Source organism: Trichosurus vulpecula, chromosome 3 (genome assembly GCF_011100635.1).
Source record: "Trichosurus vulpecula isolate mTriVul1 chromosome 3, mTriVul1.pri, whole genome shotgun sequence".
Lineage (NCBI taxonomy): Eukaryota > Metazoa > Chordata > Mammalia > Diprotodontia > Phalangeridae > Trichosurus > Trichosurus vulpecula.
This window is the reverse complement of record NC_050575.1, coordinates 188,752,316-188,768,671: the sequence shown is the minus strand read 5'-3', so window position 1 is coordinate 188,768,671 and position 16,356 is coordinate 188,752,316. Positions and strand designations below refer to the sequence as shown.

At 41.5% G+C, this 16,356-nt stretch overlaps 1 protein-coding gene across 1 annotated transcript in view; it reads right to left on the bottom strand.

The window, feature by feature from the left end:
* The window catches only part of LOC118842337 (piezo-type mechanosensitive ion channel component 2-like), a 105,242-nt gene that overhangs the window by 29,538 nt on the left and 59,348 nt on the right, over positions 1–16,356 (bottom strand). The window contains exons 27-29 of the mRNA XM_036749897.1: positions 5,821–6,087; positions 3,830–4,088; positions 894–1,082 (exon numbers count right to left, since the gene is read on the bottom strand). Coding sequence (XP_036605792.1) covers positions 894–1,082; positions 3,830–4,088; positions 5,821–6,087 — 715 coding nt within the window. The remainder of the gene's footprint in view (positions 1–893; positions 1,083–3,829; positions 4,089–5,820; positions 6,088–16,356) is intronic.

Sequence of the window (16,356 nt, the reverse complement as noted above, 5' to 3'; positions counted from 1 at the left end):
AGTGACCATCCAGGGTTACATGAACAGGCCTTGAACCCAAATCTTCATGTCTTAGAGACCAATTCCCGAACTCCCAAGACCAGAACTACAGGATTAATTAGTTTAAATAGGAAACTACCAAATGGCTTGCTTCCTGGGGGTCTTAGGGGGATGGGAAGCCTCCCCATCAACGGTCTCATGGGGTGCCCCCTCTTTGGTAGTGTCTGTCTCTTCCCCCAACTGAGAACACTCTTCATTAGGCTTGCTTGTCCTGGCAAGGTTTGTAATTCATGCTACAGGTACAAAAATGCCTAATTTATGCCTATGGCAGGGAAAGAAAGAGGGTGTGTGCTCTGAGGTGTGTATGAAGAAATAGCATAAGGAAAGAGGAGAGGGAGGAATTTCTTTGTATTTACTTCCCGTCTTAAAGTCAGAATTCTGGGTATTCATCATTGCAAAGAAATCTCATTGAAGTGAGCTTTTGGGGAACTTTAGTTTCCTAAGGATTCCTGGCACCAAGCCCAGTGGGATTATATAATATAGTTAAAATAAAAATTAAAAAGTCCAGAAACAAGCCTGATTTAAAACTGTCTTTAACACAGACCTAAGCACCAAGTGAAAAACACCAATGTCTTCAGGCCAGGCATTCTGACCAGGAGTCAGAAATTCAAATGTATTTAAGTTTCAGTCTTAAAGGCCTTTGGGTAGGGCAAGCAGCCAATTTTGTGTCTCAGCTTTCTCATCTGGAATATGGGTGTTAATTTGAGCCTGTTTAATGTGGGAGCTGTGAAGTTCAACTAATTAATTTTTTTTTCATTAAAAACAAGAAAGATCTAAAAAGCAAGAGTTGCCATAAAATGATAAAATGAATGAAACCATTTGCAAAGGACATATCCTCTTCTGGGACCACTTACCTTCAAGACTGACCTATGATAGAACAAAGCCAACAGTTGCGCAAGGTCATAGTGGACATAGCCACTCTTCTTTTCAATCCCAGCTATATTTGGCAGAGAAAATGGCTTCTCTCCATGTATGCCTGCATAGAGCTTTGTGGTCCAGGGAAAGAATCCAAACTGTGAAAAATATTTGACCACTACTGTTGCCTAAAGAGAGAGAAGGGAAAGAAGAGAACACATAAAACCAGCTGAAAGTATTTATTTAGTCTAAAATTAGTCTTTCATAGACCAGAGAGTTCTCTAAAGAGTATTATCTGTAGAAATGAGAGAGAAAAAAATAACCCACATCATGCTGAACTCTCTGGATACCACTGTCTGACACTGCTGAAGTCCATAAAAGAGAAGGGAAGTAACCATGGGCATGTTTTTTCTTCTTGCTGGGCCTCAGTGTCATCATCTGTAAGATGTTCAGGTTGGATTAGATGACCTCTAATGACCCTTCCATCTCCAAACCCATAATCCTATGCTTTTGTTCAGCCTTCTAAAATTTCTTTGAGACATTTATTCTTTTCCTATTTGTGTGTGTCTTGGACTCTAAAAGTCCACACTTCCCAATTTCTTCTAGTATTTATTGCCTGTACATTGATCTGGCATAATTCTCAAATAGTATAGACAAATTCCAAGGCTCTCTCAGCCCACTACCCCAAAGCCAAACCATTCCTCATGATAGTTATGCTAAGAAACTACCCTCTTTTTAGGCTGAAAATGCTTTTAAACTAGCTTTGTCACCCAAAGCTCTACCCTGGTCACCCTATGCTTTTTCAAACAGCCTGACTGGACTAGTACTCTTCTTCTACCTGGAATCCTACCTTTCATCTCTGCCTGTGAAATTTGAAATCTGCCCCATCCTTCAAGATCCAGCTCAAATATCACCTTCTCCTCAAAGTCTTTTCTGATCCTCCGTAAGATAGAGGTGACCCCTCTGGCTTCTGAACTCCTACGGTACTTATTCCATTCAATCTTGTTTTCTGTTTACTTCTATACTTACTTTATAATTCCTATTAGACTGTGTGCTCTTTCAGAGACCGAATCATTCATCTTCTGTCTTCCTGCTTTGATAGTCCCAAAGATGCTTCTTTCAGCATAAAGAAAGTCACAGCTAAAAGGGATGTTAGAATTCTATGCAATGTTAAAATGGTGGTAGAGAACTGGACTCAAAGCTAGGCAGACCTGGGTTTGTGTTGTGCCTCTCATATATACTCAGTGGGTGACTTGGGGCAAGTCACTTAATTTCACAGTGGCCCAGACTGCTCTCCATGGCTAAGAGCTGCAGAGGAGGGGTCAGCTTGCATTTGTACAGGGAGTTTTCTCACTGGAAGTTCCCAATGAAATCACAAGTGTAGTCTCTGTCCCCATGAAATGTTTAAATGTCTCTAATTCAATTCAACAAACATCTATTAAATGCTTACTATGGACAAGCCTCTGTGCTGATGCTATAATTTTCTTTTTTTGAGGGTCCAGCTCAGTAATTTAATTGGTGTAGAGAACTTTCATTGAGAAAATTCTCTCTACTGATATAGACTGAAAATTATTTGAATGACTTACAGCATTAGACATTTGCTAGGGCACTAAAAGGTTAAGTGACTTGCCTAGGGTCATATAGCCATATGTGCCAGTTGGAACCATGCTCTTTTTAACTCCAAGACCATTCAGCCATCTAGCCAGTCAATCAATCATTCAGGCGATAAACATTTATTGGTGTGTATGGCGTATTCAGGAGGAATAGCATCTTTGGTGTGAGGGCTTGCAAGACCTTTTTCAAGGTTGCTCATCCACTGTGGGTGTCCACCTGATTCATCCAACTCTCACCTGCAGCTCCCTGAAGCTGTAGCATAAGCAGCAGCCACAACCTGGTAAACCATCTCCTCAGATGGGCTAAACCAAGTTAAGGTAACTGACAGACCTCAGACCTGTTGGCGAATTAGGGGGATGTCTGCCCCAAGCAGGTGAAGAATTTCTCTGGTGGAATGGGTGGATGAGAACAATTTTTTCCAATGGCCATGAACACAGCTGAAGCAGGTGCTGTGGAGTGCTTAGATCTTTATCAGACATTAAAGACACCAAGGTCACCTACTGCATCCAGGGCCATTGTGGTTGTCTTGACTTTTGCTTTGCAGCTGGAGTTTGATGACTCAGGAAGAGAGAATGAGGCTGATGACTTTGTGTAACTCTACCTCACTTAAATCTAGTTCACCCTTAAGAAATCACCCCCATGATGTCATTGGTCCTCTTTGAAAACAAAGGACAAACAACAATTAAGTGCTTAGTATGTGCCAGGATTGTGCTAAGAGCTAGGGATACAGAGAATGACAAACACACACAGACACACACAAGCAGCCACCGCTCTTGAGGAACAAACATTCTAGTGGGGGTGACAACATGTTAGCATTAAGACACATACAAGACATGTACAGAGTGCCTGAAGGTAATCAGAAAGGGGAAAGTCCTTCCCATTATGCCACAGTGCCTTTTTACTGTAACTATCCTTTAGGAAAATCTATTTGTGATTTCATTTTTACTCTTGAAAGCTAGAGCATTGTATGCAAGGTCGGAAGGGGAGGTTAGAGATGAGAGAAGTATAGCAAGTGATAGCACAGTAGTATGTGAGTGCTGGGCAGCTGGGTGGCACAGTGGATAGAGTGCCAGCTCTGGAGTCAGAAGGACCTGAATTCAAATTTGGCCTCAGACACTTACTAGCTGTGTGACCTCGGGCAAGTCACTTACCCCTGTTTGCCTCAGTTTTCTCATCTGTAAAATGAGCTGGAGAAGGAAATGGCAAACCATTCCAGTATCTCTGCCAAGAAAACCCCAGATGGGGTCACCAAGAGTTGGACACGACTAAAATGACTCAACAACAACAACAACATATGAGTGTTATCTTCTGTTGGTCTTACCTCTGTGTAAAAGATAGCAGCCATCCAGAAACGTTTAGGAGGCCTTGGAACAGAAAGCATAGCCCACAAGAAGCACAGAATGGGGAGCACCAGTGTCAGAATGGAAGCTGAAATCGTGTGGTTGAGAATGATCACGAAGTAACAGAGCATTTCGGACTTGGACTCAATCAGCTTGTACAGCTCCAAAGTGAGCTTCGCCACTTGGGGGAGGCTCCTGTAGAATTTATCTGCCTCCTCCAGCTCATGGTCATAAAACACCCTGAAAGGAAGAACCAGTCCAGTTGGAACAAATTGAGAATATCCCTAGGTAGCTGCTTGAGAGGGGACATAGGGTAGTCGAAACACCACTGGACTTGGAGTCACAATGCTGCCACTGCTTGCTTCATAGGAATGTCGTAAGGAACACTGTAAAACTTGAAGCACCACATAAGCCGCTTTCATTGAGAGGCAGCAGGAGAAAGAGGGCTGGATTTGCAACAAAAGGTCTTGGGTTCAAATCCTAGCTCTTCTATTTACTACATATGTAACCTTGAATAAGGCATTTCCTCTCATCTGTAAAATGTTGATGTTCAATTAGATGATCTCGAAGATCCCTTTCAGTTTGAATTTTAAATCTATAATAATAACTACAGATGCAGATGTGCCCTGCTTTAAGAAGACCTTTGATCTAAAAATCTTTAAAAAAAAAAAGAAAGAAAAGAAAGCTAATAACCAAGAGATGATAATCTATTGTATAGAAGTATTCCTTTAAATAGAGAGTTTCCTTAAGGCATCTAAAATATATAATTTATAAAAGCTCTATTTGCTCAAAATTTATATGGCACATATTTTCAAACAAATGATTTTTGAGAAGCAGCATAGCAGATAGACGATTGGCCTTAAAGGCAGGATCCTGAATTCCAATCCTGTCTATGACACATTCACACAAGTGACCTTGGGCCAGTCACTTAACCTCTCATAGTTCTGATGGTAGAGAAAGTTTCTTCATCAGGGAGTTCTATGAACCAATGAAATCAAAGCTACAGTCCCTAACATTAATTTGTTCCAAAGACCACTTGTCTCTAGCTTCCTGGGGCCATATATCTTACCTCTTTAACTCAAGTAGAGTGGTTTGGACTGTCCTTACTGAATAAGAGCAGATAACCTCATTCATAATGGATCATAGATAGCGCTTGCATTTTCCTCAAAAACTCTGATCAATGCAATAACCAACCATAATTGCAGTGTCCAGAGAATGAAGTATGTTCCCCACTTCCCAACACTGCAGTGATGGATTCAAGATGGAGAATGAGACCTCCATTTTCAGACACGGCCAATGCAAGATTTTATTTTGCTTGACGATGCATATTTTTAACAAGGGTTTTTGGGTTTTTTTTGCAATTTTGGGGGCAGCAGATGGAAAGAAGAGAAAACAAATGCTTGTTATTTAGAAAATCAAATAGGAAGGAAGGGGAAACAAGAAAGAAAGGAAGTGTGGGAAAGAATGGGAAGGGAAGGGAAGGGGAGGGGAGGGAAGGGAAGGGAGGGAAGGGAAGGGAAGGGAAGGGAAGGGAAGGGAAGGGGAGGGGAGGGAAGGGGAGGGAAGGGAAGGGAAGGGAAGGGAAGGGAAGGGGAGGGAAGGGAAGGGAAGGGAAGGGGAGGGAAGGGGAGGGGAGGGAAGGGAAGGGAAGGGAAGGGAAGGGAAGGGAAGGGAAGGGGAGGGGAGGGAAGGGGAGGGGAGGGAAGGGAAGGGAAGGGAAGGGAAGGGGAGGGAAGGGAAGGGAAGGGAAGGGGAGGGAAGGGGAGGGGAGGGAAGGGGAGGGGAGGGGAGGGGAGATGCAGATGGAAAGAAGAGAAAACAAATGCTTGTTATTTAGAAAATCAAATAGGAAGGAAGGGGAAACAAGAAAGAAAGGAAGTGTGGGAAAGAATGGGAAGGGAAGGGAAGGGAAGGGAAGGGGAGGGGAGGGGAGGGGAGGGGAGGGGAGAGGGAAGGAAACAAATAATTTTGCTTTTTAAGGAGTAGATCTCCAGCTGTCAACAATGGGAAGGGAGTTTTTCTTATCGATCTCGTGACTCTTTTCTTCATCTGTCCCACTGAGGCAGTAACCAAGTCTTTGGCTTCTGATAAGGAGCTTCTTTGTCCAGCTTGCACTGAGCTGCTGTAGGGTGGGCTGGCTACTTGACAGACAAGTCCTGAGACTGGCTCACCTTCATCTTCCTCACCCAGGCTTTCCTCATCATCACTTGCATAGTCATCACCCATCTCTGAGAATTTCCTAGGCCCCCCAAATATCACACACAAAAACACAAGACACAAAAACTTTTGAAAGTAAATACATTAAATTCACATTAAACAAATTTCAAAAATCACTGAATGGTTGTTAATTGATTAATGTAGGAGGAAAACTGATGGCCTAGGAATCAGAACGTTGTGTGACCTTGGTCAAGTTATATATGCCCTTGGGACTTCAGTTCCTTCATCTGTAAAAAGATGGGTTTGGAGGTACCTGTCTCTAAGGGCCCTTCCAGTTCTGATATTCTATAAGTTATAAAGCATTTTCTGGAATTTTCTTACTGACAAAATTACCTTCTGATCATTTGGTTCCTTTAAATCTTGTTGGAAAGATTACCAACTCAAAATCAATTTGGATTATTTGTTTTTGTTTTTTCAAACTAGGGGGCAGGTTACAGCGTAAATAGAACTAAAAACAAGAAAAGGTAATTATAATGAGCAAACAACCCCAGAGAAGAGGTAAGAAGATGCACTTCCCCTCTCTTCTTTACAGAGATGGGGGACTCTGGTTGTAAAATACCACCTTTGTTGTGTTGGATAGTATTGTAGGTAATTGTATGTAAAGGACAGCATTGCTCTCCAGCTTGGTTGAGGTATTGGTTAGTTTTGTTGAGCAGATTCCCCCTCCCCCTGCCTTTTTATTCTTCATCATATGGAATGGCTTTCTGGGAAGAGGAGGGGAAAGGATATATCCAGAAATGAAAGCAATATAAAAATAAGCTAATGATAATTTTTTTTAAAAACTAGGTTGCAGGGTAAATTAGGGTAAATTATTTTTATGCTTATCTGAGCCAATATTTTTTGGCTCAGGGTTCAGTGTGATGACTTCAGCAAAAGTGTGCTTTGAAAACATTATTCTGACTTCCACTGTTTGCATAGCAAAATTTTGACCTTAATAGACTCTAAGCTTTCAGCAAGGCCTTTTCACCTGGGTAATGCGTTCTCCTCAAGTGATTGTGAGTCTTCTCCAGTTGGGGGATGCCCCATTGATGATGGCAGGTCTTCAAGGTCATTCTTGGCAAAGTCCTTCCCCAATCTAGCCTGTAACTGAGTCTCTTCCCTGGGTGATCTCTGACTTAAGGCATATTTATCTCTACATTGATTGCCTGGAGGACTCATCTCCTCTTCTGACTCATCTGGTGCATTGTCCTTATGGTGCTCAGGTAACCCAGTATCAGGTAACCCCTGATCTTCTGCTCCTGGCTCTCTTTCCTTTATTTTGACAGGTGTGGTTTTCTGTTTCTCCTGAAGCTTTAAGTGGTAGTATCTCAAAATGTCCTCTTTGGTGGCCTTTTCCCCCTACAATGACATTTTACATTCTCGTTTTACAAATAAAACATGGCGCTTGGGTTCTATTAACAGGAACTAGACTTGCCATTTCCCACATCCATATGTTTCCAGAGGACATCCCCTATGCCATGAATATAGCAACTCCTCAACTCCACCCTTCAGAATCTTTCTCTTCCTTTAGGGTTAAGGCTAGTTGCCAACTATAATACAACAACAATAAGAATAGCAGTAATTTATATAATACTTTAAGATTTGAAAAGTGCTTTACATACATTATTCCATTTGATCCTTACAGCAAGCTTGTGAGGTAGGTGCTGTATTACCCTTGTTTTACAAATGAAGAAATGGTGGCAGAGGGAAGTTAAGTGACTTGTCCAGGGTCACACAGCAGTATCTGAGCCAGGATTTACACTCAGGTTTCCCTGACTCCAAGTTCAGTGCCCTATATACTATAGTATCCAGGTTGCCACATGAAACCTTCTCTGATTTTCCCCACCAAAAACGATCTCCCCTTTCTCTAATGTCTTAGGGTACTTTGTCTGGATCTCTCTTTTAACCCCATCACTCTCTACATTGAGTTATTATACTTATCTGAATCCTTCTGCCCCAGTAGACTGACTATAAGTTCTTTGAGAGAAGGGACTCTCATTGAACTAGTAGAATGATATGGTTGAAAGGGGGCTGGATTTGGGATCAAAGGATCCGGGCTCTAATCTTAGCTCTGCTGCTTACTCCTGATATGACCACAGGCAAGGAACTGACCCTTCTGGACCTCATTATCCTCATCTGTAAAATGAGGGGGTTGAATTAGATGACCCATATAAGGTTCCTTTGGGCTCTAAATCAATGGTTTTGTTTCATTTTTGTTTTTGTGTCCCTAGCAACAACTTGTAGTGGCTTTTACTAGTAAGTACTTAATGTTTTTTTGAATCAAACTCTCTGAACACTCAAAGTACATCAAAGATGTCCAAACAATTTGCTTTGGGGTGGAATCATTCCCCTCCTTGAAGAAAAGGATGCTTTGAATTAAGTGCACCAAGGGAACACCTCACTTTTCTCTCCAAGACTCATCTGAGGTTGCTGGTTGCACTTGGTGGAAGAATGGGTTTTGTTAAGCCTTTGATCTGAACATGCAGAAATCTGTTCTTGGGGAGGAGTGACAATGAGCCTGGTCACAAAAGACATGAATCATTAGCCAGACTGTGGAATGATGTGTCTGAGCTGAACGACTCAAAGAACTTGACATCATTCGAGAGTAGCCTCTTTGGCACCCTGTGACCCTTACCTTACTGAGCCTTCTCAGTAGCATGCACCGCTCCATTCTCAACACGGTGTTTATTTCCCAACTATCTTTGTACAAGGACTGCACTGCTGCTATGGTGTCCTCCAGCAGCACCTTGCCAAAGACCCATAAAAATTTGACCATATCAATTACTCTCTGTGTTAGAATTTCTGTGAAGGGGAAGAGAAAACCAGGAGGGAAGAACAAATCAAAACTCCAAATACTTGTATAAAAAAAAGCCCCTTTATATGTATTTCATAGACTCTCAGTACTGAAAGTCAAAACAAAATTGAACATATCCCAGTTAATTAGGGAAGAAAGCCTCCTAGAGCACCAGGACTTTATATTTCCAGCATGAGCTTCATGAGATAGGAAAACTGGGTCTTTTCTAAACTTTATGTTTCCTTCAGTACTGAACACAGGGCTCTGTACGTAGTATGTGCTTAATAAGTGTTTATTGAGTTGAATAAATTCTCATTGCTTAGACAAAATCATCAAAATTTCCCCAGAACCAACCTGGCAGACCCAGGATGGACCCTGGGAAAAATGGGAAAGCAGGGATATTTGTCTTTGATATCTACCCTCCTCCTAAAGTGTCTTTTGTCTCCTTCCATGTTCAACCTTAATGCCTCATATAGATATCCAGTGTACCTACCTGGTCCATGCAAGCTTCCATCTTCCTTCTCAGAGACATCAGCATCAGTATCTTCATATTTCTCCAGACTTCTGTCTTTTGATCCTACAGAAAGATAGACATCACTTGAAATCATCTGTTTTATTCCTTATTATCAAAAACTTGGTTACATTACATTATAGGGGGTGTATATATGTTGGAGAGTTGGGGTATGGAGTATTGCTAGTGGCTAGGGAATGATTTTCAACGCTAGATGAACATAACATTTTTGGAATTACACTAAGGACATAGCACCCAGTCATCTAATTCTGTTTCCAGACCACGTAAAGAGTAAAACCTTTCAAATTCTTACATTAATTTATCACTCATTCTAAAGTGCCTATCTCTGATGGATACTTTTCTAGGCAAAGATCTGATTGTTACAGACCACATCCTTAACAATTTCCAAAGTCCTCAAGAGATGAGAAAATGCAACTCCTTCCCTTCTTTGCAGAGGTGGGGGCTGAGAGTATGGAATATTGTATACACTGTCATACGTGGTTGATGTGTTGGTTAGCCTTGCTGGGTTGCTTTGTTTTCCTATTTCTTCTTCATTTTCTGGTATAAGGTGTGACTCTCCAGGTAGGGATGGGGAAGGATATATTTTAAAATGAAGGTGATAGAAAAATAAATTTTTTCAGTAACATTTGAAATATTTCTAAAGTTCCTTCAGATCTATAATTCTCTGTACTTTTCATAACCCAAAGCTATAATTATGGTGTAAAATAGATTTGTAAAATTCACATGTCCCTACAAATTGCCTCAGGTGAACAAACTATCCTTTAGAAAAATTCCAGTCTTTATCATGGGCACCGACATAATGATAATCTCTCTTTCTTAGCCCTTATTAAAAAAAATAGCATTCCTATATGATCATGATGTAATCATTTCTAGAGCCCAATCTATGTATTGCTAATTCACAAATCAAAAATCTCAACTGTTTAATTTCAATTGTTCTTCTTAGACCAGTGATCCATCAAAGCTATCACACAGCTCTCTGCTCTGGAATGGATGGATACCTCTTTGGCATTGTGGCTCCCACTCCTCTCTCTTTTCTTCTCTCCTGAATGTCATTTCATCTTGCTTCCACAGTCTGAGAGCTGATGCGGAATTATTTGCCCAGGCATCATAAGCGAGCTGGAGGGAGAGACAGAGAGAGAGAGAGACAGACAGAGACAGACAGAGAGAGAGAGAGAGAGACAGAGAGAGACAGAGACAGAGACCGAGAGAGAGAGAGAGACAGAGACAGAGAGAGACAGAGAGAGAGAGAGAGAGATATCTTTACTTTTATCTCTTTGGCAGTTTCAGCCAACATCTGTCTCATCTATACTCCCTCCTTTTTTTTTTTGAAAGCCACAAAATCTAATCAGAAAGCTCTCTAACTATATGGTCTGGTTGTCAAGTCTTAAGTAATTTGAAACAGACAAATTGAAAATAATAAAGTGAGATGGAAAATCGATGTCATATTTGTTCCAAGTAATTTCCTCTTAGAAAAGAAATGATCTTAAGGAACAGGTCCTGAATTTAAAAATGTTTCCAGTTCCACTCAGATATTTGCACACCACGGTAAACTATGGACAAGATTCTCTGGGTGAACCTGTGACATGTTCCAAAGAAAACCCAGAAATATGAACTATAAAAGCTGAGGAAAACATGTATATGTCCCCTATACTGACTGTCAAATGAATAACGGGCAGCATGGTGTGGTAGAAAGAATGATAGATCTGGAGTCAGAAGACCTGGGTTCAAATACCCGCTCATTGTTGTCTTGGAAAAGTCACTTAAAGATATTTCTCAAAGGCTCAATTCCCTCCTTCAAAAAATGATGGAGTTGAACTAAGTGGACTCTAAGCCCTCTTTATGGCCCTATGAATTTGAAAGGAGGCACAGAAATAATTGTTCCTGAAGCTTTAAGGAGAGAATAAATTAAATGGACTATTGGTTCTTTCAAATGATCTAAGATTTTTTGATACCACTTAAGATGAGGGAGGAGAGCATATATAGGAGTAGTTCATAATCCACAAGGCCAGAGAAATGGTCAGTGGATACGAGAAGTGAGAGGGCAGTAGTGACTGTAGAGAGAGCCATAGAAACAAAGTCAGAAGAGAAGCGAAATCCCACGGGGTCAAGGAGTGAGAAGATGGGGGAGGAAGCATCAAGGTTGGACTGCTCTTGAAAAGTTTGAGAGATAGAACATGAGTTTGAGGAGAACAGAGGGTTGAGGTAAGACTTTGGGGTTTTTTACGGATAAAAATTCACATTTTTATGGTACTTTAAAGTTTATGAAGCATACTTCTCTCCACATCCAAGAGATGTAAATAGTACAAGTGTTATTATCCACATTTCACAGGCCTGGAAAAGTATTGTCCCTCTCAAGATCCCATGACTAGCAAACATCACAGCCAAGACATTCTCCTCATACCGGATCTAGAGCTCAGTGGATGATGCCACGCTGACTCTCTTTGCCTTTTCACATAGGAAAGACCAGAGTATTTTTGTGCCTTAGTCTCTCCTTTATTTTGTATAGATCAATGCAATCCACGATTCCTGTGTTGTAGGCCAAATGGTTTATGCTGAGACGAAAGGGCCAGTGACTTCCTTTTATGAAAAACTAGGATTTATTCCCAATTGTCCCATCTTTTTCAAATACCTAGAAGTCTGCCTCAGGCTGAAAGGGCATATTCCAATTTCATGCCCTGATTACAAATAAACACACACAAAGATCTGGAATTGTGGGTCTTTTAAAGAACAGTTCTCTTCATATTTAGAAATTCCCCAAAATTAACTCAATAAACACATAATGAAAGCCTGCAATGAAGTAGTCTGACACATTGTTATGTTATATGTGTATATATGACATACAGCATATGTTATATTGTATATCAGCTCATGTTCCCATTGCACACAGTGAGAAATGTGTATGTGTATATATACACACATATATGTATACATACATACATGCATGCCTACATACTATATATGTACACACACACACACACATACATACACACACACCATGCCAGCCTGGTATGGTACAAAGACCACTGGATTTAAATTGATAGGACCTGGATTCAAATCCCAGTTCTGGTTCTGCTATTTTCTACCCATGTAATCTTGGGCAAGTCACTCGACTTCACCAGGTCTCAGTTTTCTCATCTGTAAAATGAGGTGGTTAACCTAGATCTGAGATTTAAAATCAGCATAAGGAACCTCAGAGGATATCTAATTCTACCCCTTCATTTTACAGATAAGGAACTAAGGTAAGTGACTCGATCATGGTGATGGGAGGTAGTAAGAAGCAGAGCCCGAATATCAGCCCAAATCCTCTGACTCCAATTCTAGTGCTCATTCCATGGAACATCATATCTCACCAGGACATTGTGCTTATGACACAAGTGTTTTTGGAAAAAGCAATGTGTTTAGTGTCCGGGGACCTGGGTTCAAATCCTGATTCTGGTATTTTCTAGATATGTCCTTGAATGAGTCATAATATCTCTGGATCTCAGTTTTCTCATCTATTAAATGTAAAGAAAGGAGGGAAGGAGGGAGGGAGGGAGGGAGAGAGGAAGAAGGAAAGAAGGAAGGAAAGAAGGAAGGAACAAAGGAAGGAAGGGAGGGAGTGTGAGAAACATGGTTTTGGGGATCACTGGACTTCCTAGGCAGGGCCAAAGTCCTGAGGAAGACCCCTGTGATAATCCCTAGGGAAGGTTGTGCAGACCACAGGACTCCCAGAGGAAGACCAAGTGGTAGCCCCCCTTAATCAGTAAGGATCATAGGGCCTCCTAGGGGGTCAGACCCTAAGTAGGACCCAAGTGATATCCCCTTAAGAAGGCTGTGCAGACCACAGGGTTCCCCAGGGGAATCCTGAGTGGTAGCCCTCTTAACACTGCAGTGGGGATCACAGGACTCCCCAAGGCAGGGTCAGGAAATCAGCCTGAGTGGAGCTTCCACTGCTCATTGCTTTCCTGGTTGCAGGACCTTGGGAAGATCCATGTGATTTTCCCCTTCTCACCCAAAGAACTACAGGACCAGAGAGGGCAGAGGAAGGCATCTTATTATGCTCCTTGAGATAGAAGGCATAGTGCTGGCATAGCACTACCTGGAACACTCACACCAATACACCTGCAGGAGCCAGGGTAACCATTCCCTCCACTCCTGTGAGAGTTATGGTTAGTTTACATTTTTTACTTTTTACATAGTTTTCCTAGGTTATACAGTTTATGTAGGTAGGATAATAAGGATACAGAAGCAAAAGTGAAGTTAATTAGATTTTCCTTGTCTTAGTTTAGGATTAATCTACATTCTTTTACTTCCCTTACCCTCCCTCTTTAATATAGGCAAATTATGCAAATCAGTAGGCCTGGGCTCTTGACCAAGACCAGACCCTAGATAAGCTTGAACTGGTTCAACCGGTTTGGCCTCTCTAATTCCCCTGACTGCCTTCTCAAAAAGCATGCGCATGGGTACAAGCCTCTGACCTCTCACCTGACGGACCTTGAGGCCTGATTTCTGCTAAAGCTGGGGTGGAGGAGGGGGAAGTACACCTTTAGTTCTGTGGAAACAAAACTCCTCCTCCCATTTCTTACAGAAGGAAGGAAGAAGAGAAGGGAGAGAGGAGGGAAGAAGAGAAGGAAGGAAGGAAAAAGCATTTATTAAGCACTTATATTGCTAATCTCAGGGAATACAAATGCAGAAAAGAGATAGCTCCTACCCTCCAGGAACTTATTCTTTAATAGGGAGAGACAACACCTGTCCGGGAGTGGTAGCAATGAAAGGGTGTTTTTGTCTGGTAAATCACAGGAATGATGAGTAGAAGAATTAGGACAGCTAATTGATAGGCCCTTTTGGAGATGGAAAAAATAATATTAACACTACCTATCTTACACTGTTGTTGCCAAAAGTGTTTTATGAACCTTAAAGCACTATCAGGAAGTGAGTTATTATTAACAAAAATAATAAACCAGTATTGTAATGGGACTATTGAATGGATAGATCAGGGACATTACCCAACAGATACCTGGAAGGCAGTTTCAGGCTTTGGAAATGTTTCTTTCTTTTTTTCTTCTTTTATTTCTTCTTCTTCCTCTTCACTGTCAGACTCAAAAAGGCTATAGCTCCCATCCTGAATCACTTAAAACAATTCCAAAGAACACAAGAATATATAGTTTTGTCTCTGTACGCATCCCAGGAAGGTTTATAACAAAAGTCAAGTACTATCCGAAATCTCTCTTGTTCTAGTGATGTTACAAGACATTTCATTTTTATGAGACTAACCCCTCCTGATACAGTCTGAAGTCTCAGCTCTCCTCATCTAGACTGAGCTGCATTGGTACTGATGGACTGAATTAGTCCCTGGGGGTGTAGAGGATGTAGAGCAACTAGGGGGTGCTTTTCTTTGTCATCTGTCATCACAAAAAGCCTATTATCCATAACATAGAAAGTCTCCATTCATTGCCCCTTTCTTGGCACAATCAGACTGCAGATATTCTATAGGTATCAAAAAATGAAATGCTATCTGTTTGTATATGAGCCTGAGGCTACTAAGTCACCAAGACATGAGTTTTTGGGTTCTTCTCAGCCTCACAGTCCTGGTGAATATCAGGCCACGGGACCCAGATGGCTCTGGAGGAGAAAGTGAGGCTGGTCACCTTTGGGAGTAGCCAGGCCTTAGATCAGTAGAGAGAAGAGAGTAGGTTATTCCAGGGAGACATCACAGCAAAAGGGATTGGGGTGGGAATGTGAAATAGCAACCATGGTTTTGGGGGTGAGGTGGGGAGGGGAGGGGAGAATTGGAAGGAGAGAAGAAATTGGAAAGTAAGAGGAGCCAAACTATGGAATTATATGAATTATACATATCCGAGGTTGGAAGGTCACTTCTTAGCAACGTTCTCTACTGGACAACTCATATTCAAACCTCAAATTTAACAATGCACACTCAGAACATGGTCATTTTATTCAACTTCATTTCTTGCTCTTCCTGTTGGTCATGTTCAAAAGTGAGGGATTTGCACTGCCATCTACACTTTTTAGCCCAGGTCCCTTTGTATATTATAGCATAGAACATGCTTTAAGACAGATGGCTAGGAATAGAGCTTTAGCTTGGGACCATGGAACAGAGAAAAAAGTAACCCATGAAGCTGGCCCACAAGGAAATAGAAAACGTTAAAGCTGATGATAATGAACATTTACAGAACACTTTAAGGTTTTCAAAGGATTTTACAACTATTCTCTCATTTTATCCTCACAATAACCCTTAAAGGTAAGTGCTATTATGATTCCTATTTTACAGCTGAGGAAACTGAGGCAGACAGGTTAAATGACTTGCCCAGAGTCACACAGCTAGGAAGGGTGGGGTTTGAACTCAGGTCTTCCTGACTCCAGGCCAAGCCTTCTATCCTTTGCACCCTCTAGCTGCCAAGGCCCCTGCCTCATTAGCCCTGTGTAATAACCCATTACGCTCATTAGAATCTCAGTCAACTTACTAGAAGGATGCTTCACCCAAGGTTGCCACCAGTTCTCATCTTTTTTTTTCATTATGCTCCCATCATCTGCAAATAGAGTAAAACCTCACTAGATGAGATACCAGTCATTGAGAATTTGGGTAATTCCTCCCCAAAGAACTAAAGCCTGCCTTTCTATTAGTAACTTGATAGGATTGTTTTAGTTAATTCAAACTGCATGACAATTAGGTTCTCACTTTGGGTGAGGTACTGCCTGTTCAGTGAATAGGGCTCTTTAAGAAGTTAATCAAAGCATGGCCCCTTTAATCAAAACTCAAAAAAGAGAAAAAGTCAAACTAGGAGCAGAAGACCCTCAGGCTTCCTGGCCAAAAGAGAAACAGTTACTATTTAGAATTTACATTCACTCTGTGCTAGGAGGGCTCCCTATTGTCCAATCTATGAGCTCCAGAGTGAACAACAGCCATCTGAAATGTACCTTCCTTTGGGCAGAGGTGGGTAAGAGGGAGGGAGAGGAGGAGGGAGAGAGAGGAATCAGCCTCACAGTCC